General features: G+C 42.6%; 1 protein-coding gene across 2 annotated transcripts; it reads right to left on the bottom strand.

Annotated features, from left to right (window-relative positions):
- Positions 1-533: 533 nt before the first annotated feature.
- TAF1 (TATA-box binding protein associated factor 1) lies at positions 534-27,595 on the bottom strand. 2 transcript variants are annotated; one of them, XM_085060194.1, is made up of 40 exons: positions 27,437-27,595; positions 26,879-26,996; positions 26,184-26,300; positions 25,315-25,434; positions 24,650-24,891; positions 22,454-22,672; positions 21,799-22,017; positions 21,418-21,619; positions 20,425-20,538; positions 19,932-20,099; positions 19,430-19,557; positions 19,220-19,327; positions 18,580-18,753; positions 18,315-18,488; positions 18,126-18,230; positions 17,003-17,203; positions 16,234-16,375; positions 15,689-15,819; positions 15,070-15,150; positions 14,508-14,657; positions 14,250-14,369; positions 13,927-14,102; positions 12,996-13,237; positions 11,542-11,749; positions 11,119-11,284; positions 10,758-10,969; positions 10,544-10,652; positions 10,250-10,348; positions 9,536-9,713; positions 8,976-9,043; positions 8,460-8,582; positions 8,022-8,114; positions 7,861-7,945; positions 7,296-7,363; positions 7,097-7,213; positions 4,229-4,354; positions 2,883-2,981; positions 2,516-2,666; positions 1,588-1,765; positions 534-1,188 (listed from the first exon to the last, which is right to left on the bottom strand). In XM_085060194.1, exons 1-40 carry the CDS (start codon positions 27,560-27,562, stop codon positions 972-974), a joined length of 5,874 nt encoding a protein of 1,957 aa, XP_084916320.1. In that variant the 5' UTR covers positions 27,563-27,595; the 3' UTR covers positions 534-971. The 2 variants fall into 2 exon arrangements, with proteins under 2 accessions (XP_084916320.1, XP_084916321.1); XM_085060195.1 differs by lacking the exon at positions 4,229-4,354.
- Between the last annotated feature and the right edge of the window lie 57 nt (positions 27,596-27,652).

Raw genomic sequence — 27,652 nt, forward strand, 5'->3', positions numbered from 1 at the left:
ACAGCGGGGCGGCAGGGCTCACCGGGACAGGCAGAGCCCAACAGCGGGGCGGCAGGGCTCACCGGGACAGCGGAGCTGAAACAACGGGGCAGCACAGCTCACCGGGACAGGCAGAGCTTAGTCATCGGGCCATCAGAGCTCACCGGCACGGCAGAGCCCAAACAGCGGGACGGCAGAGCGCGGTCACCGCGCACCGGTGCTCACAGTGTACCTACACTCAATCACCGGGCACCAGCCCCGCCGGGGCGCAGAGAAACAGCGGCAGCGGCTGTGTGTCCCCGTTCCCGCTGTATTTCCATGAGCTCCGTCAGCCACACTCCATACGGAACCCGCGGGCTCTGCACGAGCCTCCCCGGGGCACCGAAAATGAGCAATCTGGTGAATAGTGAGCCTTCCTAAAGGCTCAAATTCCCAAATTCGGATTTCTGCAAGTAACTGCAGCTTATAGAAAAAGTAGGGCAGGTGTTTCTGAAGTATTGGTAGTGGTTAGGCAGTTCCCAAAACCACTCAGGGGTGAGACATCAGACACTGTATTTGTGATCCAAGAGAAAAAGCTCCCCTTTAAAAAATGAAAATTGTTTTACAGTTGTTTATCAACAGCAAGTATTTCTTTCTAAGCAAGCATTTTTTCCTGCCAGACATGCATGTATCCAACAGGCCAGTATTTCTGAGGAATTACTTTACATCTATAAAGACTGAAGAACAAACCACACAAATCTGTATCTGGATTCTGGAGCCAGTACAGGCTACAACAAGCCAAGGTTTCACCAGAACATGCTTGTCTAAAGCTTATTTTTCACCGTTTACTCATTCATAGAACGTGTTTTATAATCAATTAAAATATTATATCTAAAAAAAAAATTATATCTGCTTGTTAACACAGTCCACACTGTTCCTCACAGCAAACTGGGACAAGAGAAATTCAGGAGCTAAGAGTGGCCCAGGATGACCATCATCTGAGGGAAAGCAGTTCATTCATCTGAGTCCAGGTCACTGTCTCCTGCAATGGAATGAAAGTCCTCGCTGTCCTCCTCATCCTCAGACAGATGGACCTGACTTAATACACTTGGCCCAGAGCGCTGCTGTTCTTCCTCTTCCTCCTCTTCTGAGATCTCATACCCTCCAATACTGCTGAAACTCGTGTCTCTTGTGTTGGATTTTGGGTCTGGCTCTTCATAGCTGCCATAACTAGAAGAAAGGAGAGAGTAATTTCAAATGAGCTGCTGATACCAACAATTCTGTATTTAACTGCTGTAAGAGTTGGCTTGAAGTCCTGTGAACACTAGGAACCACTCTGCACTTCAATTCTGTCACTGGCCAGCTTTTTAAAATTATAAAAATGAATAAAAACGAATAAAATTAATAAAAACTAATATTTTTATTAGTTAAATCTAACAGCAACCCCAATTTTCTGTCAGTAAGAATAAATTGAAATTTATTCAATTTCAATTCAATTATTATTGGCTGCAACAGTAAAAACAGTCACTAGATAACCTGAAAATGTGAGATACTCTTCAGCCTTTTAGGATGAATACTTCCAAAATCTTCAAGAGAAGGGATTTTAACAGGATTCTCAGCTCTAATTACCTGATATTGCTGTCCTCCATAACATGAGACGTCTCCCCACCATCTCCCTCATAGGACATCATGCTTTCTTCATTGTCCATGCCCATCCGTGTGTTCTCTTGAAGAACATGAGGTTGTTTGGGTCTCACTGCATTGGGTTCCACATCTGAGTCACTGCCACTCTCACTCAGTTGGATAGCTGTGTAATGAACCAAGGTTTGGTCACGAATTAGCAGGTTTGTTCTGTCACTTGCATACCCACTGTCTGTGTTTAAAGGCTGCAGTGTTGACTGTAAGGAAAGTTTACAAAGTTGTGTTTCCACAAGGCAGCAGAAAAAGTATCTGGGAGATCATACCACTTACTGAGTGCCCAATTCTGACGTTATTCCAAAGCAATCTCATTACCACCATTACTCAAAAAGGCCTTATGTCTTGTCTACTCTGAAGAATTCCCCTTTCTTTCCCCCTAATAATTTTCAGAAGTCATTGCTAAATACCACTATGAGCTTTTCTGCCTAAGTTTGTATTAAAACATAGAAACAGCCTGAATAACCTCTGTACACCTCTTCCAGTCCTTGATAACACTGTTTAACATTTTACATTTAACATTGATAAGCCTGTATCTTATCAAAATAAATGCTGAACTTTTCCTAGACTGCCTATTCCTGGCTCTGCACGCCAAACCATGCTCAGTGTTTTCAGAACCATCTGCAGTTTCCCTTTATGAAATACAATCAATGAGATCTTAACTCTGCTTTCTTTTGTGTCTATACTTATAGCATTCCTATTCCACTTGTGTTTTCAGCTCCATTTGTGTTCACTCACTTTCCTCATCTTGCCCCTTATGTCTCCCTGGCCTACACATCTCAGTTATGCTCTCTGCTCTGTGTTGTTGTGATGGAAGCCTGAGATCAGTTGGGTTTAACAACAAGCAGAAAAGGACACTTACATGAGAAAGGATTATCTCCCTCTTCATCACTCCCATCATCATCATCCTCTCCATCAGACATAAGCAGGTCTTCATAGAGGACACTGGCCTGGGGCTGCTGGGCTGATCCTTCTTCTTCATCAGCAAGGTCACCATCTGCATCCTCGACTTCCTGGGTCATGGAAACAGGGATGGTGAAGATCCAGCAGCATGCTGCCACTTCTACCATAGATGTCTCACTCTGTCCACTCTGAAGCATTCCCTCATTTCACAGTGCTACCATTTCCAAACTGCATTTCAGAGCCTGTTTCTCAGGGCAGCAGACACAGCAGACAACCCTGTGAGTCAGCACGTACACCGTGGCTGGGATTTCTGTGAATATACTCACTGGGGCTGGAGTCTTAGGCTTCCCATCATCATCCTCATCAAATCCTTCGATATCTACATCAGAGTCTTCCTCGCCCAGCCTGCCTCGCCCCTGGCGCATCTGGATGGGAACACAAACAGCAATGGCACTGAGGAAGGCACTACTGGACATCACCCAGGGCATGTGAGGGACACCTGGGCCACAGAGGTGGGTGTGGAAGTACAGGAAGGGAAGGACAAAAAAGAAAATATATGTGTATCACACTCAGAGCAAGGATACTTTTTTACTTTATAGCAAGATCAGAGAGCACAGTCTGCCCACACTTTTACCTGACGTGCTCATCCTTGAATTGGGAATCTCCAGCCTTACAGCACCAGAGTTCCTTGTTTAACTAGTTATTTCTGGAAAATAGCACTAAGAAAGTGCTTATTTTCATAATATATTTTAAAAGTACACAGCATTTTCCACCAAATCTTTTCCTTCTCTTCCTGTTCTTCCCACAGTCCCCATGGGTCCCAGAGAGAGAGGACATGCAGATTCTGTCCCAAAGACTATACATTTCTACAGAAAGCTTGAAGACTTCCAGATCTAGAAGGCATTCACAAAGCTACAGGTGGTTACAATACTACACAGAACTACAACCAATCTCTGTTTGCCTGCATTGTACAGAATAGCTCTCACCAGTCTTTCTGCTACCTCCTTCAGTCTTATGGCTTCTCACCTTTGTTCTCCTGGTAATTCATTTTAATGATCCTGCATCTATTCCCTCTCCTCCAGCATTTTTTTTTGTTGAATACAGAATAAAGACTAAGGAAAAATATTCTGTGGTTCCTCTAACAAGTTCATTTATAGTGATTTAATACCTTTAACCTGTCTGGTTTTTTTTTCCTTTTATAACTATAAGATATCTACAATGGCAACCATCTCTTCCAAGATCCTAATTGTCACTGGATGCAACCATAATAATCTAATTATGATCTTCTGAATCTGTAGAATATCCTTCACCATTTCCCTATTCAGAATTAACAAGGGATTGCGTATTAACCCTCTGTAGCATGAGTCACCAGGTTTCTACTTCCAGAAGTAGTGAAGCAAACAAATACCTGGCCTTAGGCAGATTCTTTTGCAGCTTTTGATTCTCTATTCTTTTTTTGCAGTGTCTCAATTCCCAGCGCTCTTTAAATTTTTTGCTTTTCCCTCAGAGCAGTCAAAATGAAGGAAATCTCTTAACTTTAGGATGATATTCCCTTCTTTGCTTGGAAAACCTGATCTTTGTCACCTGTTTCCTACAAAGTCACTGCCTCCTTTTACTAGTTTGCTCATACAAGACAACTCCCCAACCAGATGAGAAAATGGAGGATTCTGACCTGAGTTCCTCGCTTCCCTGGGGTAGTGATGGGAGTGTCCATAGCAGACAAATTACTTTCATCTTGATAGAATGAAGCACCATGGGACACACTGAGGGAAGTGCTGGTATCATACAAATCTGGTGGCTAAAGTATAGGTGGAAACAGGAGACAGAACATTCTCAGGCACTCATCTGAGACTGGAACAATATCTTGAAAGGCAAGACTGGGATTTCAGGACTAAATGCATCTTTTTGGCATGGTGTTTATATTATTACACACTGTTTAAGCAAAATGAGCTAATTATTTGTAAAGAACAAACGTGGCAAATGCAATGGCTCACAACCTCAGGTTTGAAGTTTGCCAAATTACAGATTTTAAAATAGAAGTCAGTACTTCTTTACAGTGCAGTTCTACAGAGGCCAAAATCATAAACAGGCTCCAAAAGGAGTCAATAAATTTACAGAGAATAGCCCTCTCTGCTGCTCATGCAATGGTCCAGGTGCAACACCAGTTTAAGGTGCCTGAGCAGCCAATTCCCAGAAACAGAGATGGTTTGCTGTAAAAATGATCACTGCATGTTTGCATCCACCTACTTCTGGTCCCTGCCAGAGGCAGGAGACTTGATTACATCAACCTTTGGTCTGACTCAGCATGGCCCTTTTCATTTACTTCCTACAATGGGAATGGTGTTGCAGCACCAAATGCTCCAATCAGAACTGGAAAAGCTCTATCATATATAAAATAGCAAAGCTTCAGCTACCAATCAATCCTATAAAAATCACTGTCTGAACCCCTAAAGCTAACACAAGCAAGAAAAAAGGGGGATTTGGTTAAAGAGTTCCAAAAGCCAACCTGCAGTTTACATGCAGACTGACCTCTAAAAAGTTAATGAGGAACTACAGATAAGGATTTTGATAAAATCCCCCTATAATAAACAGTTCATAGATCATGATAATCCTGAAAGTCTTAAGAACAACAGCAATAATTCTTAAATTAGGCAAAACTAGCTTCCTAAGAATTTAAACAGACGTAAAGCACAGACAGCTCTCAGCTGTATTGGCTTTTTACATCCTGTAGTCCATCCTCTGACGACCCATATGGGGAGATAAATGCTGGCTTGTCACAACTGCATTTAAAATAAAGGGAACTAAAGCCAAGCAATCTCCACCAGACCTGCCACTGTGACAAGTTTGGGAGTGTGGGAAGTGGGACTGTACCTCCAGCCAAGAAGCAGAGGAAAAGGGTGGCCTTCAGATGACAAGTTGAAGGGAGAAGCTCAGAGAGCTTTCTCCCTTTACCAAAGATAGTTCCCTGCTCAGGTCTCATTTCCTCTCTTCTGATCACCAACTTGTAATAAACTCAGAGCAGGTAATACTTCTCTTAGGAAGGAAACCATCAGGTAAGAGAATGGCACCTTTGTTCCTCACTCTCTGATGTATTGGGATCATCATTGATTCTGTTTAATTCTTGAAATATGCCAACAAATAGTTTCAATAACTCATCCCCAAAGACTCCCTTGCAGCCCAATACTTCCTATTGGCAGGAAGGTCTTTTCCATGATACTCAGTTTCAGTATTCCCACCCTGTTGAATTTGATTATCATTTCTAGCAAACCCTTTCTACCTTCCTAAAATGCTACATTTTGGGTATTTTTGTGGGCAGAGATGGATGGAGGGTGTTAAATATTGCCCCTAACCCATTTGTGTCCTGCTATCCTGGCTCAGCCATACAGTCTTTGTATACTTCTTGCCTAAACAAATTTTAATTTTTTCTCTTAAAAATGATTTTTTTAAGACCTTAAATTGTTCCTGAACTTCAAGCCCTTCTTTTCTGCTCTAACTTTGCTAAAATTAAATGCAGCTTTCCAGATATAATTACATCAGACTTGCAATGAATAGGAAAAATTATTGGTCCACAATTGGGATGAACAACTGTAAAGAAAGCTTTGGTTTTTCTTCCCATACCACAACATTTGCATTTTCTCATTCAATTATCAGCACAGAGATCTTTCCCAGGGCTTACAAACTTTTCCAAATAAACAAAAGGCAAATCTCAGACACTAGGATGACATTCCCTGCTTTCCTAGGCAATTTACAAAGATAATTTTAGTTTTCATGAATTAACTTGTCATTCCTGGTGAAAGTTTTTTACTGATGTTTTTAAAAACAATCAAGCAGCCCAAAATAAGAATTATTATTTTTAAAAAAGCTAAATAGCTTATCTTTGCAAATGGTAAACATTGAAAAAGCATCCGAGTATGAACTGTGCTGCCTGCCAGCTTGCTCTGTAACACACAGAAAATACCTGACACACAAAATTGTCTGTTATAAAATAATGACAAAGGTTAAAAAATGTTATTTTCCACTAGAACCAGAATAAAGAGATGTAAAGAATCCCAGCAATGAAGGCACAGTTGGACTTTGTTGACCATATTAGGCAGTTTCTTTACTCACAGCAATGAGCCTTTCCAACAATACCACTACCAAACAGCTCCCTGGATTCCTCTCAGTACTACATCCATGTTTTGTCCTCATGTTCTCCTTACCTGTCCACTGCTTGTCTTCTGAGGGTTTCTAAATATTACAATTGCACAGTCCTTGAACGTCCAACCAACACTCAGCTGTATCTGACTGTACACAGCTCATCTTTAGACCAGTTTTACAACTTGCTTGGGAAATTTCTTCCTTTGTCTTAGGTACCTCACTCTCTGAAGCATCAGAACTGCTTGTAATATCTATTCTTAAAAACTAAGTGTTAGCACACCATCCAACAAGATACTGTACTAAAAGACAAACTGCAGATAGATGGAGAACACTAAACAAGGATCAAACACTCAGGAGACTGAAACTAAAACAAAGAAAGTGAGAACCTTGCTTGGTCACTTGCCTGTGGAGTGTAGGGACCAGGGGTCATAGGATCAAGACTTTCCAGATCTGCCTCCTCCAGGGCTGCTTCCTTAGCAGTAGAGATGTCTCTCTCGAGTTGAGTTAGGTGCTCATCATACTAAGAACAAAAAAAGCTTGCTAAGGTTGCAGAATAGAAAATTCAAACATTCGAAAGTATTCAAGTAAAGCTGCCCACGTACCTCAGCTAAAGTCTGGTAACAGATGTTTACAATCTCCTGGGCTGTTTTTGTGTACTGACTGTCTGACCCTGTAGTAGGAAACAAATCTCTTTATACATTCTGATGTTTGCTCAATTCCAGCTGCTGAGACAGCAAGACAGATTTTGGTTACACAGGGCCCTAAATCCCAACACCTTCTGATGTAAGGAGAAATACAAAGTAGGGTTCACATTCAGCTAAAATAGCACAACCAGTTTCTCCCAGCATTAAAAGTATGATTTAGGACACAGGAAGGTTGTCGGTCTCAAGGAAATTCCCAGAAACAAATAACTAGATCACAGATGTGTACTGAGCAAGCAGAACATCCTCCCGAAACATAACTGCCCCATTCTGCACCAGAGGGTAAATAAAGCTTCATGTGACAGTGAAAACATCAGCATTTAAGCATCTCTTTCCTCAGGAAAGGAAAATAAACATCAGGTTCATCATTCACAGCCTCGGGCTTCAACACACTTTGGCAGTACAGGTGCCCAGAAGAATTAATTTAAGTACAAAAGGCAGCTGAAGCCTTATTTCCACCACCTACCATTGTACTTAATGCTGTTGGCAAGGATGAGGTTAACATCATCCAGGAAAGTCTCCCTGTTCTGGTATTTGTGTTTGGAGATATTCTGGAAGAGAATTGTCACCCAATAAGTGATCAAGTCTAAACACCTCTCAAGAAACTGCTCAGTTCAAGTTACACACCTTGCGGATGGTCTCCAGGTCCATTGGATTAGCAATCACTTTGTAATAATCAGGAACAAACTTTTTGTTAACTGGATGGTGAAACGGCCAAGACTGAAGAAAAAGAAAATAAACAGGTTTAGAAAGCTTCTGTGTAGAATTTTCTACACACTACAAATGTCATGAAGCCTGTCTCCAGAACTGATCAACACTCCACATGTAATTAAGGTATTTGTAACAAGACCTCTTGAATCTATTCATTTAAGTTCAGGAGGAACACAGAGAAAAGATCTACCAGTTGGATTTTTCACTAAGCCTGTTTATATCTCTTTGACAATAGGAACATATAATACAAAATAATAATTTTACAGAACACTTTTCTACTTAATACCACTGTTTTCTCCACAACAAGATCAGCACATTTTGCACATCACACACACAGTCACTCAAGCTACGTACATCTGGAACTGCCATCATTTTCTGAGTGACAATGTTATCCAAAATGAAGGAAAAGGCCACTTGATCATCATCATCCAGGAGAGGATTAATTGCTTTTTCTAATCGAGCCAGTTTATCTTCCTTCTGCAATAGAAGTAGGAAACATCAGTGGCTGACCTAAGACTAATAACTGTACTATCATGATGCTCTATCCCAAAGAGACTTCCATTCACCTTTCTATGAAAACATTTTTAAATAATGGGGGATAACAGCCAAGATATAAACCTACAGACAGGATTAGGTAACTAGAGTAAGCAACAAGCACCTGTTTTTTCAGGAGGAATCCCACGGGAACTGTTTAAAATGGTAACAATTCAAATACTTCCTGGGGTAGGAGGAAGGTTTCCCTTATATCTTCTACTACTCTCCCTAAACCCCTGTGTTTTCCCTAGGCACATCCTCTATCCTCAAAGTCTCCAGCCACCCCTGACCATCCCTCCCCCTCCATTATGACCACAACTCGTTCACAACACTTGCCTCTTTCAGCTTTTCATCACACAGGTCCAGCATGGACTGGGATATCTGTGTCAGTGAGTGCTTTGGCCCTGCAAACACACACAGCAAGTACAGCCTGATTAAAAAGGCCCATGTCACAATATGACTTAATCTTTACTCCTAAAGCATCACTGATTATATTTCTAGCACAGTTAGGTGTATATCCTCAAGTATATTCTCAATACACACAATTATTCAAGTTAAGCATGGATTTTATATGAGAAAAGGTTATTTGTAGCAAATATTCTCACTTCTGGTATACAAATATATAGCGCTCTATATAGAGCCATAACTGAACTTCAGTTACTACATCACAGTCATCATTTAGTTGTTGCTACATGCTGGAATTCACTTCTTTCCTGTTTATTAATTAGTTCATTAACATTAATACAATCTTTCAGGTCTATCTGGACAAGCATTTCCTTATTGCCATCTGGCAGTAAATTACTTCTGTTTTTCTGCTACTTCTCCTGTTTCTAAAAGCTCCAAAGCTCCTCCAAGCACAATGTATTAGCAAGAACAGGATTTCCCTGTGTTTTTACCATTGTATGTGGCACTGTTCTTCACAATGAGCTCCAGGTGTTCCCTGAACTCCTCCCGGGATGGGTATTGCCGCTTACGGACATTTTCACGCAGCGTCTGCAAATCCATGGGCCGGGTAATGATCTTGTAATAATCTTTGACAACTTTTGGATTTACAGGCGTGTGAAAGGGGTATGTCTGAGGATGAAAAGGAAAAAATGCTTATTAGTACAATACTAGCCCAGCTAATCTCAGTTTAACCTCCACAGTTAAATAGGCACTAATATATAAAACCTTTACACAGTCAGCTCCTTAACTGCACCAGGGAAAATAGAATAAGCTCAACCTTACAATGGTTCACTTTCTTCCACACAATATTCTGTAATACCATTACAAGAAAGAAAATCTCAGATGGTATTTTCAACTGGAGCACAAAAGTCAAGAAACTGAGCTTTAAAATTCTCATTTCAACTCAAATCTTCCATTTAGTCTTTTGATTTTTCAAGTTTATGGTTAAGTTTGGTCAAAAAAGAGTGAAGTACAGATCTTCTCCAGTACTACATATATTAAAACATTACACACTGCTACATTTCATGCATCTTGTGCTGGTTTTGTTGAAAAAAAAAAATCATGTATCCATACAAAACTTGCCCAATTCTGGTGTCTATAACACATAACCTATTTCAACCATATTGCTAAAGATGCAGGATTTTGGTGTCATAGCTTAAACTCACATTAGGGAGGTCCCTGATGTCATTGATGATGCCCTCCAAGATGGATGAGAGAGTCACCATGGGATCTGTTCTGCGCCGGTGGATGGATTTATGGGGACGCTGAAGAAACGAGAAGCAGAAGAATTAAGGCAATTCCAAGATGCAACACTTTTACTCATGGAAATCCTAGGCAATTTAGTTTATTAATTTTCTGGGCAGGCATGACGAAGTTGCAAAGGAGTAGTAAAGGGCCTGGCCAGTTGGTACAAACAGAAATAGAGATGCTGCAATCAGCTCAGTAACAGCTTCACTCACATTCAGATAATCACAGTGCACTGTTGTCCCTACACGGCGCTTCTTCTTCGGAGGAAGCTGCTGCTTAGGAAACTTCAGCACCAGGGATTTCCTGCGAACCTCATCCGCACTAGGCACAAACAAAAAAGCACAATGCTTTCTCCAGCCCTCTTGGGAATCAAAACCATTTGACCCCCAGTACTGGCTCTGGTTCCATCTCTGTTTTTTCCCTTACCTCTCAATTAGTTGTTTTCCCAGGACAATTTTCGTTCCTTCTACTTTGATGAGTTCTTCATTATCATTGTGAATGACTGTTTTTTCCAGCTCTTCCTCCTGCTCCTCTGTCATTGCAACAGGATTAGAAGGTGGGGCATTTGTTTGGTAGTAAAGAGGGCAGAACTTATTAGTCCTCATGTGCCCAATTGCACCACATGCTCCACATTTTAGCTGCAAAAATAGAAGGTGACAGATCAGAATTCATACATGGGCTCCTACTTTTGAGGCAGAGTATCATTAAAATCCCCCAGTGAGATCTTCACTGCATCACTAGAACAGAAAACTTCTCCTGTACCCAAAACCTATATTGATATGCTCACTTTCAAGTCTGGACGCTCTTTCATTTTCTTGGGTTTCTTTTCTGGAGGGCCCTTGAGTTTCTCCTTTTCTTGGTTCCGTTTTAGCCGCCGTAATTGTTCCTGGATCCTGCGCCGCTCCTTCCGCATTTCCTCACGGTGCTGCTCATCAAATAGAGCAAACTTCCGTCTGGGTGGAGGAAAAAACCCAGAATACAGAAGTTTTTCAGCCTAGCTCATGATTTACCAAGTACTCTTCTGGCAAGTCAATCACTGCATGACGTTTGTGACACCCTCCAAAGGACAGCCATTAAATCTCTCTTTCTCTCCACAATTACAGTGCCGGGCTTCTGCACTCAATTCTACATTCCTTCCTACTGTCAGTGGAATGACATAAGCCCACAAGCAAAGTTGAAAGGGAGTAAAAAGAGATCACGAAGGTCTTACATGAACTCCTCATCCTTGGTGGTCCGTATGCGGCAGTAGGCATCGATGACAGCGGGTTTGCGCACCGTCTCACACCTCACGTACTCCTTCCCATCCTCGTCCCGGAACGTGCGGTAGATCTTGAGGCGCCGGCCGGTGGCAGAGGAGTTCAGGCTGGTCACAGAGGCGGTGTCGTCATCCTTGTGAGAGTTTGCTGAGGCTCCTGAAGCTGTTGCCACAAGGAAATGCTTTATTTGCTTCTAATTCTTTTTCACACTGTAGAAGCATCATTGTTTAAATACAGCAGATAATTTTGGTTTAAAAACTTCCAAGACAGAAATTCAGGAAAACCTAACAGAAGTCTTTCCTTTGCTTGTTCATGTTCTCTTATCATGACAGGAAATCAAGCTGAAACAAAGATATTGAATTATCCACATGGATTATAAAGCCAGAAGGAACAGCTAGTCAACAAGGACCCACAGATGCAACATGACCCTGCAGATGCATTAGTTACAGTGATTTTAATAATTGGTGTGGTTATCTGGCAGAAACTGAGGTTCAAAAACTATCCAGTTTTTCAAGGAGTGTTCCAACCAGTGTCTCAAGTGACCACTGAATCTTTCCAGCACCATTCATAATTCAGGTTGAGAGGTTTTGTACAAAATAATGCTGGATATCTTTTCATGAAGGAACAATCCTCAAAAATCTTCCATATATCCCTTACTAAGTGATTCCAGTAATTATTTATTAGTGATTTATTCCCAATTTGAGAATAGATGGCAACAATAACCAGATGCAGAGCTCAGCTTTGCTCACACACACGGAACAAGTAACAGTGGTCATGGCACCCTCATGAAGTTCATTCACAGGTCAAACGTTTTACCAGCCAGTCAGGGACATGTCAAGTTCTCTGCTGGAATGCAGGCAAAATAAGCACATCTCCAGGAGATCCAAATCTGGCAGCTGCCCAATTTACCTCCAAACACCCTGCCACAGCACACAGTGTAACAGACACTGCTATCAGCCTGCAGACTGTGCCTGCTTCACACCCAGAGCTGTGTGTATGCAGAAGATCCACTAGAGAACCACCAGCTGGTTACAGGAACTACATGTGAACACATCTTGAGAAAAGTACAGAAAAAACAGCTCCCCCTAACCTACCCCCATTACCAAAAAAAAAAGGAAACAAGCAGGAAACAGCAGTGAATATCTAAAGAAATACCAGAGTAAGTTTATAGTTCAAATAAACAAAAGATATGGGGCAAAGAATACACTTCACATACACTTTCAGCCAGTAAGTGCTCAAGAGAAGGAAGAAGTCCTAGAGAGGGAGAAGCCCCAGATAAGCATGTTTATACATTCTCCCTGTAAGGAATCTGCACTCTTGAGATGCCAGATCAGCACACTTTGCAGCCTGACACACTTAAGTCCTGCAGCCCTTCCTAGGAACAATTCTGGTGGTTGCAGTTACTTACACGGCCCCTTTTTGTCTCTCCTGTCCTTTTTGCCCCTCTCTTTGTCATTGCCACTGTCTTCTCCCAGGAGCATCCTTTGCAATTCCTTCCGTTCCTGCTCCTCTCTTTCCCGAGAGAGCTGAGAACTAGTTTTCTTGTTCTGTAACATATTCTCAATATTCTTTCCCATCTCTTCAAAGTCACTGTCTTCAGCTGAACTGCTATCTGTGTCTGTTGACAGGATCTCAGTGGATTCCAGAACCCTGAAATAGGAGGCATCTTGAAAGTCAGTGAATGTTGCCCTCCCAAATTAAAAAAAAAAAAAATCAGCCTGTTACCTTCCCAGAAATACAAAGGTAAAAATGATGCAAAGATTTGAAAATTAATCATACAAATCACTCCTACAACAATGGGCATAATATATTCCCTTCTCACCCTTCCTTTTAGCCCCCCTGTGTAAAAGATCAACTGTTTCAAGAAAATCTTCTACAAAAAGTTGATCTCTTCTTCATCAACAATACTTTATTCCCTCACCACTCTCAAGTCTCTAGCCAGAACAAGGAATAACACATGAATTCTTCTGGCAGTTCTGAAGAATAGGACACAGAACTGGTAGCTGCTACCCAAGACAGAGATGGCAAACTGCACATAACAATTAAAAAAAGAAAGGAAATAAGGTGGTGAACTACTGATGTGTAGAACTGCAGAACATCTCATGACTCTGCAACACATTCTACCTTTCCAAAAGGCCTGTGACAGCAAGACACTAAACCTGAGGCTGTTTCTATTAATAGCCAAAGGCCTCTTTCTCAGTGCTGTATTTTGTGGGCCAAATGAGTTTAATCAACATCTACAGCATCACTATCAGTGAGCCCCAGGCACGCACAGTGCTAGCCTTTTGAGGTGGGGTCAGGGTGGGGTTCAAGGCTGTGAGCATCAGATAAGAACATACTTATTTTGTAAGTCAAAGATGCGCTGACACTCTTCTTTGTATCTCTCCTGATGTTCTGCCACGGAGAACCGAGAGCCACGGGCAAACTTGCTCATAGGCCCTTCCCCTGAGCGTGCCTGCTCTGTGGACATCGTACGGACCACATCAATCACTTCCCACCGCGACAGCTTCTTTATCTGGGAAGAGGAACACAGACTAAGAGACACACAGCTGAGGTAGCTGGCTATGGATCTCAATTCCTTTCCACAGAAGGTCAGAGTAGAAATTCATACATCCCTTCCACCATTAGTGAAGTCTGCAGCCTGCTCTGGGCTCTCACTCACCTCCTCCTCAGGCACTCCAAATTTCCGCAGAAGCTGTTTGGCATTTTTGAGGGAAAGTCGGCGCAGATCTGCATCTGTGCCAGTCACTGTCTTCTTCACTGGCTGAGGTTCTTTATCATCCTGTTCAGAGGAAGATTCAGCCTATTAATGTCATAATAGTCTTTGCTAGCCTCAGCTGATATTTTTTCTTCCCTATGTCCCATATTTACTCCACCTCTCCCACACGATTTCCCAGCTATTGCTCCTTGGGAACTCTACCTTCTGCTGGGTTGGTTTGTTTGGAATCTTGACATAAGAAAATCCTTCCCCACAACCGGTGGGATCTGCAACACCAGTCACTTCTAGGAGGCACTTGCCCTTCATAGCAGCAATGAAGGCTCGTGTGGTGTTCCAGGGAGCCGTGCGCACCTGCCAGAGGGAAGAGAGACAATCATAACCCTGTTACATTCCAAGTTTATACTCTGGGATTCTTCAAGTCATACTGAGACCTTTTCAACTGACACAATGAGGGTGAATTTTACTTCTTGATCCTTCAGCTGCCCTGATAACACTTCAGTGAACAACCAAAGTGCTAAGTAACTCAAAAAAGGCATTTAAGGTTAAAAAAGCCTAGTCCTGAAAGGACCCACAAGAAATGATGCCTAAAGGATCCCCAACGACAGGTATGAGCTGGCAGCAAAGTTCCCAGGAAAGCTGCAAGAACATATGAACCACTGAATCCTACTTTAAATATGTCCTTTAAATATTAAGACCTCACTTCTCTCCTACCATGCAGATTTATACATTGCTGTACACACTCATGCCATCACTCTGATGATACCTCATCATCAATCTTCATCTGGAAATCCTCTTCATTCTCCTCTTCTGGAGCAAAGAAGGATTTCTCCCCATAACCTGCATCCTGCAGAGAAATATTAGGGAAAAATGAGAAGCTGAAGTCTTAAAAAGATTACTGGAAAGAAAATTAGAAGTGTCTCTGTAGAGATTTGTCATATTGAACAAGCAAACTTCCACAGACAGTAGTCTGCAAGATTCACTGTGACCCACAGAATCACAGATGTCAAACTGCCCAGCGTTTTGACAAACTCCATAACTAGATAGTGCAGCCAACTTAAAAAAAAATCAGTCTCTTACAGCCACCTGCTGGTTACTTTCTGCTGCAGAGCTCCAGGTATACACATAAGCCCTTCCTTGTACCTTCCCTTTGGCACTTTTGAGCACAGGTAATTCAATATTCAGATAATATGTGGTAAGAATACAGTGTCTCTCTCTTTAAAACCTAACTGCCTTTTATGTAGCAGCAAACTTAGCAAGTGGCACAATGGTTAGGATCCTAATTTGCCTACTTTGTGGCAAAATTAGCTTTAGGCAGAAGGTGTTACCTAGGCTCACCCTTCACAGGGTGTCAGTAATTTGCCTTGGAGCCAGCCAGGATTTACCTTGAGTCGCTGCTCGGCCGCAATCATGCTGTAATAGGCACAGCACTGCTCTGGGGACACCATGGCTCTGATCTCCTCCTCTGTTGGCAACCTGAAATCTGGCTTTAAAACCCACCAGTTTGAGTCCATCCCTGAAAAATGCAAACAGGTCAAACACTGAGCAGCTTCCCACACATGCTGGATGCCATCACAGTCACAGCTTCCACTTGCATGTATTTGCTTGCAGGACACTACACTGCCACACACAGAGGGAAGGGAATGTGTATGTGTTGGTGATGTGCATTGTTATGAATAAATCACTTCCCCAAAGGTTATTAAAAATGTCTAGACTGTAGTCATTTCTTACCATCAAGCACACTTGTGCCAAATGAAAGTGCACAATTATAAAAACTGAAACAAAAAAACCCTGTCAGATTAAATTTCAGATCTCCAAGTAGAGATTTTCCAAAATGGCTTATCAGGAGGAGATGTTCCCTCCTTCTGCTCCCTTTGGAGCTCCAATAGCACCAAAGAATGGCTGACCACCCAACAAAACTCTTCACTACCTGTGCGTTTGAAATCAGCACAGAGCTTCAGCCGCTTCCGGATGCTGCTCTCGGAGTGGGAGGGAAAAGCCTTCTTGATGTCCTCCATGCGGATCCTCCGGGGACGGTCTCTGCTCTTCCAGAAGAGGCGATAGATAAAAACCTACAAAACAAGATCCATTTGTCCAAAGAAAGAATAAACAAACTTGCAAAGACAGTACAGATAATGTTTCTGGTGACGGCTTCAGACTTCCTACTTAAAAACAATTGTTTTGTATAAATTTACTCAGTAAAGTTTTCCAAGCCATGTGTCTGCTTCGGGTTCAGCTATTTTTGAGAATGAGATGTGGAAAAAATATTTGTGTCGAAATTTTGTATTATTACATTAGGAACGTTCATGCTTTGGTACAGAAATTTTACACAATTTGGTACATTTTACACAGCACAACCACTTCAAAATTCACTCTAACTTCTTCAGTTTCGTACACGTACACAGAATCTTGTAACCTTTTATTTTAGTAATAAAAAGCCTTTATCATTTACTTATCAGATAGGATTCAGTTAAAGCAGAAGAGACATGTTACAAATCTTTGGTTAAATGACAACCAAAATGCCTGTCTGGTTAACATCCAACTCTTGAAGCGCTCTCACCTCACAACAAAACAAAGAAAGGGAGTCACAGCAGGACAATGAGCTTCTCAAAGCAAGACTATCCACCTGAGATCCAAGCCTATGCCATGGGCTTTCTCCAAAGACCCCCTAGATCCCCAAATAATCTCTCATCACATACCTGCAGGAAATCTCTGATATGTGTGTTAGCTCGTTTAGAGTTAGGACCAGGTACTTCATAGAGTGGGCACTCCTGCCCAACCACAAAAATATCCACTAATTCCCGAATGTAGTAGCCTTGTCGTGTCCGGATGATCAGGAAATCTGTTTCAGGCATCTTATGTAAATAGATAGGGGCCCGGAAAAGATTGTTTTCAAATGCCTGTTAAGAGAAACAAATCAAAGTTCAGAAGTCAAGTTTTGATCAGATCTTCTGTGATTCAATCTACAAAAAAGATGTTAAAAAAAAAAAAACACCCCAAGCTTCAGTGCAATAGTACACCATCGTTTATATCACAACATAATAATCAAGGGAATAATCAAGGATGAAGAAAAAAAGCTTAAAAAACACTAGAACAAATGCAGAGGTTGAAGGGCTCTTTGGAGGTACAGGACCTTTAAGGAGGTATTTTTAAAAGAAGACAGAAAGAACACATCTGCAGAAGAGCACAATAACCACAGAAACCAGCCCACCATACAATTAGCACTGTTAGTTCTGTGATGGATCTCTAATATCAACCTTCACCTTACTTTTTTTCCTGTGGTACAGAATGGACAGAATTACTGCTGCAACAAGAGCAGCTAGCATTAAACTGAAATCCATCTATATCTACATTTATGGATTATGTAGCCAGGTGGTCCTTGTAACATTCTTAATTCCTCTCCCCACCTCAAATGAATATATTTTAACAACACAGAGAGGCTCATAAAAGCAGTAACTGGCATCCAACAACTAGAAGTACAATTCTCAGAAAGTACATAAAGGATCCTTGACCATGATAAATCCATGTTTTCTATCCCCTCCAACACCTATTTACTGAGCTTCCCAGTGCTCAAGCAGCTTTGGTTTTCCACTTAGTCCTTTCTACCACTTATGCCATTACTAAGCAAAACAGCAAATATTCACTTTCTGCAATTCCTACAATTTAAAAAAGCATACAGCAGAGAGTTTTTTAAAAAAAAGAAAGCTAAGAATTTAATTACCATCAGTAAGCAATGCAACATAAACTGGAAATGAAACTTATCTGTCTTTTAAATGTCATCCAACTTATTTGTCTTTTAGATGTAAAGACCTCATTTCTCACCTGCAGTAACTGGCCTGGATGCAGAGAACCCAGGAACGGAGAAGTGTGACAATAAACAGTCTCTCCATATTTACAGTCTGGAGCTCCTGGATCTTTGCCAGGTTTCTGGAAGGTGCAACGAAGGTGCTGTTAGCTCTCAGCGAGAAGCAGAGGGAAATCATTGTCCAACAGCACAATCTGCATACTCACCCTTTTGTAGTAATTTTTAATCTTTGTTGCCATGCCAACCTGCATCATCAGAGGGGCGTTCTCCTCACTGTACTCAGCAAGGATGAGATCTCCATCCTTGCCAGTGAGGTCCTGTGGTGTGCGCATGAAGAACATCTCCCCCCCACCAGAGGCCTGGCGCTCCTGCTCCCTCATCTGCGCCAGGGACAAGGGACAGTGTCAGGAGAAGAGCACATCAAACAGCCCAGGAGCCATTTCTGTCAGTGGCAGACAGAAATAACTGTACCTTGGCTTTCTTCTTGATGTGCTTCAGCAGAGGCTGCACAGCATGGGGCCCGGGCTGGGACAAGGCACCAAAGGAATATTTCTTCAGGGGAGGCCGATGGAATTGCCGGAGCTTCATGGGACCCATGTGGGTGGGGAAGAAGGGCTGGCGGAGCTCCACTGCTGGGATAGAGTGCTGATACAGAATAAAATCTGTGTTAACAGCGACATGTATCATCTCAAAACCCAGACCATCTTCCTAACCTGTTAAACCTTACATAAGAGAGCCCAGGGATATTTTTAGGTCTCCTAACAGTAACATAATTTCATTGAAATTCATTTGTCATCATACATATTGCCTTTTGACAGAAAAGTGCTTAAGGTCCCTATAAAGATCTTTCCTTCACATACAGAGATGACTTTCATTTTACTATTTCAAATGGTACCCAATGATGGGATCTTTTTATTAACTAGGAACTACATGTAAAGCCATTATTCCTATCAGTGGGAGAGAAGTTCACTTGGAATTATATATTATAATAGTTTTCCCATTAATCTAAATTCTGTTTTTCTACAAATCCTAAATCATACCCTCAGCTAGAAACCTCCTACCAAGGCACTCTAGCTTTTCTTCACTCCACAGTGAACACTATTGTGACTACCTGGATGATGTTGCCTCCGAAGGTTCCTCGAAGTCCCTGCTGTTTGGGGTAGTAAAACTCATCATTGGAGAGGTTCCAGGGATCCTTCACCTCTGGCTGAGACATGTTCTAATTCAATTTTAAACAGAGAAAGAGGTGTCAAAGAGCAAAAAAAAAAATTACTCCTTCCTTGACATTCCTAATCTTCAAGGTGCTAAAGCTTATGCTGACCTGTTGTGGTTCTTCCTTGATGACACCTGTTTTTCCCAGCAGGATTCGACTCTTCTTTAGAGAAGATTCTTTCTTGTTCTCCTTGGATGGAGAGTTCAAAGTCATCTCTTCCTTCTCATCAGGAATTTCTAAAAACACAAGTTTACATCTCTACCTTCCCTCGTCAAACCAACATGCAAGTCAAATTAAGAGTCATTCCTAAAATACATCAGGAGATTAATCATGTTCAATTTAACTTTCAGGGCATTAATTTTTGCTTTCCTGTCAGTGCATTTAACTTGGAAGTTGAACATATACACCACACCACTAAAAGTTATTAGCATTGCCACCTCCTGCCTAGGCCTTTAATTACTGGCAAATTAACTTCAAAGGCTAGAACAAAGAAAGGCCTAAGTATTGCCCCAGTCTATTTATTTCCACTACAGTGGGATTATAAACCCTTGCTTTCATTTCCCCTTGTCTTTTCCCATTTGAGTCAAATTTCTGGATGCCATAAACATACCTAGAATTATGTTTTCATCATTTGGATCAAGTGTTAAGACAGGGGGATCCAAGTAGGTTTCCATTGCCTGATCATCCCAGATGATGTTGTCTTCCCAACGACCATATACTAACTCTTCATTATCAATTGGGAAAATGGAGTACCAGGGCTTGTCTTCATCCAGGGAAACTGCAACAATCATAAAGTAGAACCCTTGAGAATTTTATACACAGCCTTAGCAGGAAACTATTTTGGACCTCACCCCCACTTCCTCAACCTCCTCCATCTTTCAGGACCTCTAAAATGCAAAAGAAAACTGATTTTGACAGCAAAGAGAAAGCAGAGCCCCAAGTCTGAGCTTTACCAGCACTTAGAGATTCTGCTCTATTGAAACACAGCGTCCAAAAATTAAATAAGGTCTCTAAAAGTTTTAGAGCAAACAAGTAGCCCTTCTGCCATAGAAACCTATGTCACATGCACCTATTCACGGGCCAAAGCTTGACCCTCTCATTACCTTGCTGTTCAGGGGCCTTTTCCTTGCACTTTGCTATGCCCAGGACTCCTGCTACATTGGGTTTCTGTGCTAGTGGAATTGGTGAATTGAGCAAAGAGCCACTGCGGTTCAGACCTAGAGAAAAGGAAAACAAAAGTAAGGTCAGCTTGAGTTTGAGGGTCAGAAACACTGCAGTGCCTTAAACCAGAACTGGGGGGTTGCATTCAGAGTAAATTCCAGCCTAATGGACCTACTGCTCATGTCCCAAAGAGTCACATGTCTCATTAGAACCAGTAAAACTTAAAAAAAAACACACTTCACCCACTTACTGCTGGAGTCTGCAGCCTCTTCAAAGAATTTCCAATTTCCCCACCCAATGCCTCAGTGTCTTGTACTCACAGCTGAACACTAAATGATTGACACTAGTACCCAACAAAGATCTGACATTCCAACTAGTCTTTTCTTGTAGAAGCAGGATAAGATATAACAGAAGACAAACATTCATTGAACATGAGCAATTTCAATTTAAAAGGCCTTTGTGTCTAAAAGAAGTCTGATGCTTGTATGAATTGCTACTTCCTATCTAGAAAAAAAAATACTATTTTTAGTAGAGAAACTTCTGAAGACTTTTACATAATTCTCCCAATTAAAAAACAAAGTAAAGAAAATTCCAGTAGCCTATAAAAAGAGGAAATCCTAAGGGTAGCATTGCTTGATATTAATCTAGATGGATCCAGCATCTGGTATTCCACATGGAGAGAAGAAAGCCAGAGGTGGGATTTTTTTTTTTTTTTTTAACAGAAGTGACCTACTCTGTTTTTGGGATAAAAATTAAGTCTCAGAATTCTCAGCACAGTTGTGATTTTGCCAAAAAGCATTCCCTGACAGGGACAATTATGTTCTGCGTTTGAGACATGCAATTGTACATGTACAACTGCACTACATGCTGCAGTTGAGCATGTAAAGAGTCAGCTCAACCACAGCAAGTAAAACTGGCCTCAAACCCCTGATCACCTTGTTGGGCATTGTATGCAGTGGCATTTCTGGTCATGCTGGATGGCAGCCAGCCTGCCAAGCTCGCACGCTGAGTCTTAGTCCCTTTGTGCTTGACATCCTCCCCATTCCAGATGACATCATCCTCCCACTGGAGCTGTGTCACCATGAGGAAGTGCTCATCAGCTAGCAGATCATCCTTCTCCTTCGTCGACTCTGCATCCTGGAAGGAAATAGTAATTGCTGGAAGACCTGATTTGAAAGACATCCTTTCAAACTAAAGGAGGAAAATTGAAAGTCTCATTTCACATGGTGCACAACAATCCACCAGCCCATCACCAAACTCCCACTGTGCAGCAATCCCCACATCCATCCCACTTTCCCCCACAGTTCCCCTCTCACCCCCTCATCTGTGTGGTCTTTAGACTCCTCCTCATTCTTCTCCTTCAGCTTGAAGCCATAATCGAAGCCGCTGCCATCTTCAGGGATGCCCAGCATGTCATACCAGAGCTGGGCAGGGCCATAGCGCCACTCAGCCACCTTGGGCTTGGTGTCTGTCACTTTGTCTATGTCACCAGTCGACTGGGAAAATTTCGACTCCACAGGTGCCATCATGGTAATCTGAAGCACAGCAAAGGAGGGAATGGTTACACTGGTGGCTTATCTAAGTGTCAGTAAAAGGTCTCTTCCTTCCAAGCTTCCCAGCTTATTCTCATAGAAGAAAAGCATTTCTAAGAAGTTCTTTTCCATACTTACTAGCTGCCTCAAGAATGTTCTGCAATTAGACTTCCAAGAACACAGAGATTTCTTCTTGATACAAAGAGGGTAAGCTCTCCTATTGATCCTGTACCACGGATGCAACCTTCTCAGTAAGAAGCAATCACCTGAAGTCACTGACTAGTGCTTGGAGAAGAGCTGCTGCCCAGCTGGAATACAAGCCAATTCTGCTCTCCACTTTTCTTTGGAGGGAAAAGCTCCTTCCTCTAAAAGTCGCTGTCCAATCCACTACTACCCCCAGCACTAGCTGGTGACCCTCTCTAAGTCTCAGATATCCCACCTCATCATCTGAAAGGCACTGCTCAGGAGGGGGAGGAGCAGCAAACTCATACTCCCAAGGAGATTTTCCTTCCACTCCACTCTCAACCACAACTTCACCCTCCTGTATCTGCACTTCCTGTGCCAACTCCCGATGCTTCTTCTTGCGTTTCCTCCGGGCACTTCGCCAGACCGACGGGACGTTCTTCCCAGGGCCGAAGAGACGCAGGAAACGCAGCACCTGGAACAGCAAAAAACAAGAGGATCAGATTAAAAAATACACTGTGGAATGCTTGCCCTCACCTGAAGAACAGAGAGCACTCTGAAATTCAGGCCTGTGGGACAACCCCAGTTCTCAATGCAGTCAAAAATCTCTCGGTTATAGTTGGAAAAAAAAAGTTTCTGATCCATCTGTTTGATGGGTCATTCCTTTTCAAAAGGATATATTCTGAATTTCAGATACAAAGAAAGAGGGAAGAAAGACTGCCTTTACACATTGGGCATGTGGTGAGACACCACCTGGAAATAACTGATTTTCATTTTGAATGATCCACAATCTTCAGAAAGACAGATGGAGGTTGAAGAAGAGTTGATTAAACTATCAGCAAAAGAGACAAGCTAAAAGAGAGTTATATAGAGATTTCTTAAGCAAACAGATAAGTAACGTAGTCCATAAATAATACATTTATTTTTATTTCCATTATAATTAGTTCCCCTATACTGCATACCTCCAAAACCTGCACTAATGGTAATGATAAGCTTTCTCTTCCATTCCTTGTATGGTTATGATTGCTGGTTTTTAAGCACTTACAATTTTTTTCTTCTAAGACCTCTTGTAAAGAGGTAAAACAGTATTTTCAACTTAACTGACAGATTTAGGAAACAGGAATTAGAACCAAAGATTTGTAGATACACCCTATTAATATTCTCTGTTAATCTGTTACACTGTTCCCCAAAGCAAATAACGTTTGATGTTTATAATCTGCCTACATCCATCTAAACCTGCTTCCCTAAACTCCCACAGATTACTTGAGAACCCTTTATCCAGTTTCAATGACCTTTCATGAAGAGCAAAGGTCTCAGACGTAGTTTAGCTGCTAACAGTTTAAATGGACACAAATTTGCTCCTGCACACACTATTTTAGGAAGTTTCATCCAAAAATACAATGCTATATTAACAGGCATATCAACACACCCTCACAGCAAAATCTACAGGGATTTAGGTGTTGCCAGCTCTAGTGCTCATGAATTAATCATGGCAAGTGCTCAGCATTAATTGCTTGCACTAATTTCTGCACCCACTGGGCACATCCAACACTGAGCCTGTCTCTGACATTACGTGTTGAGCATCAAAGAAATCAACACACCAACTGACACACAGAAGACACCAAGTTTGCAAGAGCCAAGAGAACACTGAAAAGGTAAATTTCTGTGCTAGAGCCTCACCTAGATTTCCAACAGACAGTGGTTAGCTAAAGCATTAAAACGTGACATTTAATTATGTAAATTGTTCAGCTCCTTACACAAACCCTCTGATTGAGGCACACAAAAAACCAAGTTATCCTTGTTCACAACCATCTGTTTGGCAACTGTAAGCTCATCTTTATTGTCCTTCTCCTCCTACCTTTCCTCTCTTCTTGACAGCTTTAAAACTTTCAAAGTAATTATTGAAATATATAAACAACATTTTCTATTTGGGAGCATTTAGGAAAGAATTGTAATTAATTCACTTTGTGCAAAACCCAATCATTCCTTGAGCCAACTTGCTTTAAGGTGATTTCTAATTTATACTCAGAGCAGTTTCAAGAGAGAATTAAGTAAAGATACAGATCACAAATTGTTTCAGGCAAAGCACACCAAGTTGAGGACAGCATGAAAGGAGGAGCAAATATTTACCAGAAAAGCCAGAAAGCAGACAGATTAGCACTGGTTTTTAATCATCTGGCAAAAGTATCAAATCAACAGGCCCTTGCTATGGCCTTACAGAAAAGCAAAATATTCACACCCTGATTTATAGGATGCTTTTTAAGAGGCTCCTGCAAATGGCAGGAAACATATTAGATAAGCAACCTGGAAACACAGCACACAGAAACTGAAGAAAGTATTGAGTGAGCAAGAACATCTATGTGATTACTTAGTACATACCCTTAAATACTGTACAATGCATACTTAGAAGGCTTACATGACACACATCTCTTCCACGGATCTCTTACAATACCTTGCCTGGTCGAAATTCTGGGAAGAGCTCTGTAACACTTGGCAACTGTTTGGTAGCATCTCGCTGCATGATTCCTGCAAGAGGAAGTGTGAGTTTGCCTTCCTTGGATTCTGCCTGCCTGGCTTCTTGAGGTTCCATCTCTGACTCAGAATCAGAGCTGCTGCTGAAATCCACCTTGTCGGAGGCAGCAGAGGAAGGAGCAATGATGGAGGGCAAAATGATACCGTCTCCATCTTCAGATACTACAATAGAACAAGCACCTCATAAACAAACAGGTCTCCTCCCTCTCCCCTAGCAAAACCCCATAGTGCCACATCTACTGTTTATACCAAGTTATGCAAAAATTAAGCCTGTGCAGGCATTCTGAGTACCATTCTGGTTTAACCTTTCACTTTATCCTAAGCGTTCCAGGTGAATTCCCCAGCCACAACTGAGAGGATGAGATAAAAAAGCAGTTTCATTGTCAATATTGGTATTTCAACAGTCACTGGAAATACAATACTTCACCCTAGATTTCAGGCAATCCTGTAACATCACACTCACCTTTGGATGCAGCCTGCAGACCGAGTTTTGGGGACGTGTGGTGCCGCAGAACTGCTACACAGCAGCGTTTGCTTCCTTCAGACATTCACATTGCCAGAGAGAAGAAGAAAGTCCTCACTCACCAGTGGCAGCTGCATCCTTTTCATCTTCTTTTTTCCCAGGTACTGGAGGTGGTGGTGGTGGAGGCATCAGCTTGGAATCAATGTCTTCACAGTCAGCATCGTAATCATCCTCATCTTCATCTAACCAGGCAGGAGACAAGGCTACATGTTAAGCAGATAATAAAACAGAACCAGGAACCCTTTCCATGTATTCTATCTGAAACCTGATGGCACAGACACCATTCTCATGTTGTAATTCGATGTAAACTCTTACAAGCTCAGCTTCCTGCACAAACTCATTTGCCAGATAGAACTTTAAAAAATAGTGGGAAGGAAGGACAAAGAGAAACTGACAGAAAGACGACTGAAGCACTTAAAATCTGTGTTTATATATTCTGCTATGACCTCTTTTCATTCACAATTTGCAGAGCAAATAAAGCTGCTAGAGAAGTAAGAAAAATGTGGGTTAAAAAGTCCAAATCACCTTTATATCCCATTAACCACATAAAGTCACCAGAAAAGTTAAGTGTAAGACACCTTTAAGGAATAGATTTAGCATTTACACCAGCAGCTACTGAAATGGAAAAGCTGCTTATTTTTGAAAGCATATTTTAGGCCAGACAGATACCTGGGACCGATTAAAGAACCAACATAACTTTTGCAGAAAGTCTTTGAAAAAAATTCAAGAGTAAAACATGAGAGAGATACTAAGATTGAAGTGACTCCAATGAGGGACTGATTACTTAAAAATGGAAGATAGCAAGCAGTGGCTTCATCCAGCGAACACAGGTTCACAAAAGATAATACTGTGCCCTTAAAGCAAGGGGTGAAAAGGCACAATACCCAAAACCAGCTCCTACAGGCAGAGCTGTAATGCTGATCCCCTTTACCTGGCCTTCGAGCTGGCTGCAGGCTGCCCATCGCCTGCTTGTACCGACGGCTCTCATCTTCTGCCACTTCAGTGATGTCTGAATAATCAACAGCATCCTCAGTGCTCTTAACCCAGCCTGGCAAGAAAAGAAACCTCGTCACACAAAACTTCCCCGTAATATATATTAGTAACTCCAGACTTCAGTAAGTACATATGAATCTTTTGACATGCTTCTTTTATTTAAAAGAACAAAAGTATTTGATGAACATCTCCCACTCTAGTAGTTTTCCCCTCATTCTGAACAAAAGCTCCCATAGCTCCGAATAACCCCTAAAAGGCTGGTAAGTAACCACCTTTAGCACAAGGAACACCTACCAAGTACTCAGTGAAACTATTTAACAAGTTCAGAAGTAAAAGAGACATTATAATATTGTGTGCTAAGCAGGTTCCTTTAATACAGAGGCAAACACAGACTAAACTTACTCGTGCAGGAGGAGAGATCAATAAAAAAATTTACAAAAATTAAAGAGAACAAGTGCAAAATCCATCAGGCCATACTGTGGGACTCAGTCTGGCAAGGAGGACAAGGGAAAGCCTTTGATGAGGCCTCTGAGCACGGTATTCCCTGCAGAGCCAGGTGCATTTCCTTCTCTCTGCAGAGCTCTGACCCGGCAGCCTCTCTGCTACTCAAGCACAGCTATTCCAGCGGCAAACCTTCCTCATCCAGGTGTGCTCCCTCGCTCTCGGTGCTCTCCTCCTCGCTGGCGGTGATCTCGGTGATGAGGTTGCCCAGCCCCAGCACGCCCAGCCCGGCCAGGTGCTTCTTGGATTCCTGGGGAGACCAGAGCTGGGAGGCTCCGACCGCCGGGCCGGGCCAAGCCCCTCCATCGCCCGCGGGGTCCTGTCTGGAGCCCGCCCGAGCATCGCCCGGGACAGCCCAGCACATCCTGGGGCACCCGGCATGGCCCGGGACAGCCCGGCTGACCACAGGGCACCCCGGACAGCTGAGGACACCCTGGCTCACCCCGGCTGACCACAGCACACCCCGGCACACCTTCCCTCTCCCCGAGCACCCCCGAACATCCCGGGACAGCCCAGTACATCTCGGTACAACCCGGCTATCCGGTCACGCCAGCCACACCGGCACACACGGCTCACCCTGAACACCCGAGTCCCTCCGAGCCAGCCCGCTACACCCCAGGTCGCCCCAAGCACCCCGCTTCACGCCCCTCCCTGCGCCCGCGCTGCCTTCCCGCAGCGACACGGCCCTACCTTGTCGAGGACGCTGTCCCCTTCCAGCTGCCCCGCCTCATTGATGTTGCCGAAGAGGAAACCGGCCAGGGAGAAGGGCTCGGCGCGGCCGCCGTCCGCCTCCTCCTCGCTCTCCGAGTCCGACATCGCTGCGCGGACACCGAGCCGGAGCCGGAAGCGGCGGCCGGAGCGGCCCCGGGCCCGGAGCTGGGAGCGGCGCCCGCCCACAGCGCCCCC

This window comes from Lichenostomus cassidix, chromosome 4A, assembly GCF_008360975.1.
Source record: "Lichenostomus cassidix isolate B80296 chromosome 4A, HeHo_3.0, whole genome shotgun sequence".
Taxonomy (NCBI): Eukaryota; Metazoa; Chordata; class Aves; order Passeriformes; family Meliphagidae; genus Lichenostomus; species Lichenostomus cassidix.

What these genes read in the sequence shown, in the direction of transcription:
- TAF1 (XM_085060194.1), bottom strand. Translation starts at nt 27,562, where the DNA reads ATGTCGGACTCGGAGAGCGAGGAGGAGGCGGACGGCGGCCGCGCCGAG. An exon ending in ATCCAGGCCAGTTACTGCAG is followed by an intron (nt 17,204 to 18,125) that starts GTGAGAAATGAG and finishes TTCTCTTAACAG; the next exon opens with GCATTTGAAAACAATCTTTT. An exon ending in ATATCAGAGATTTCCTGCAG is followed by an intron (nt 16,376 to 17,002) that starts GTATGTGATGAG and finishes CTTGTTTTGTAG; the next exon opens with GTTTTTATCTATCGCCTCTT.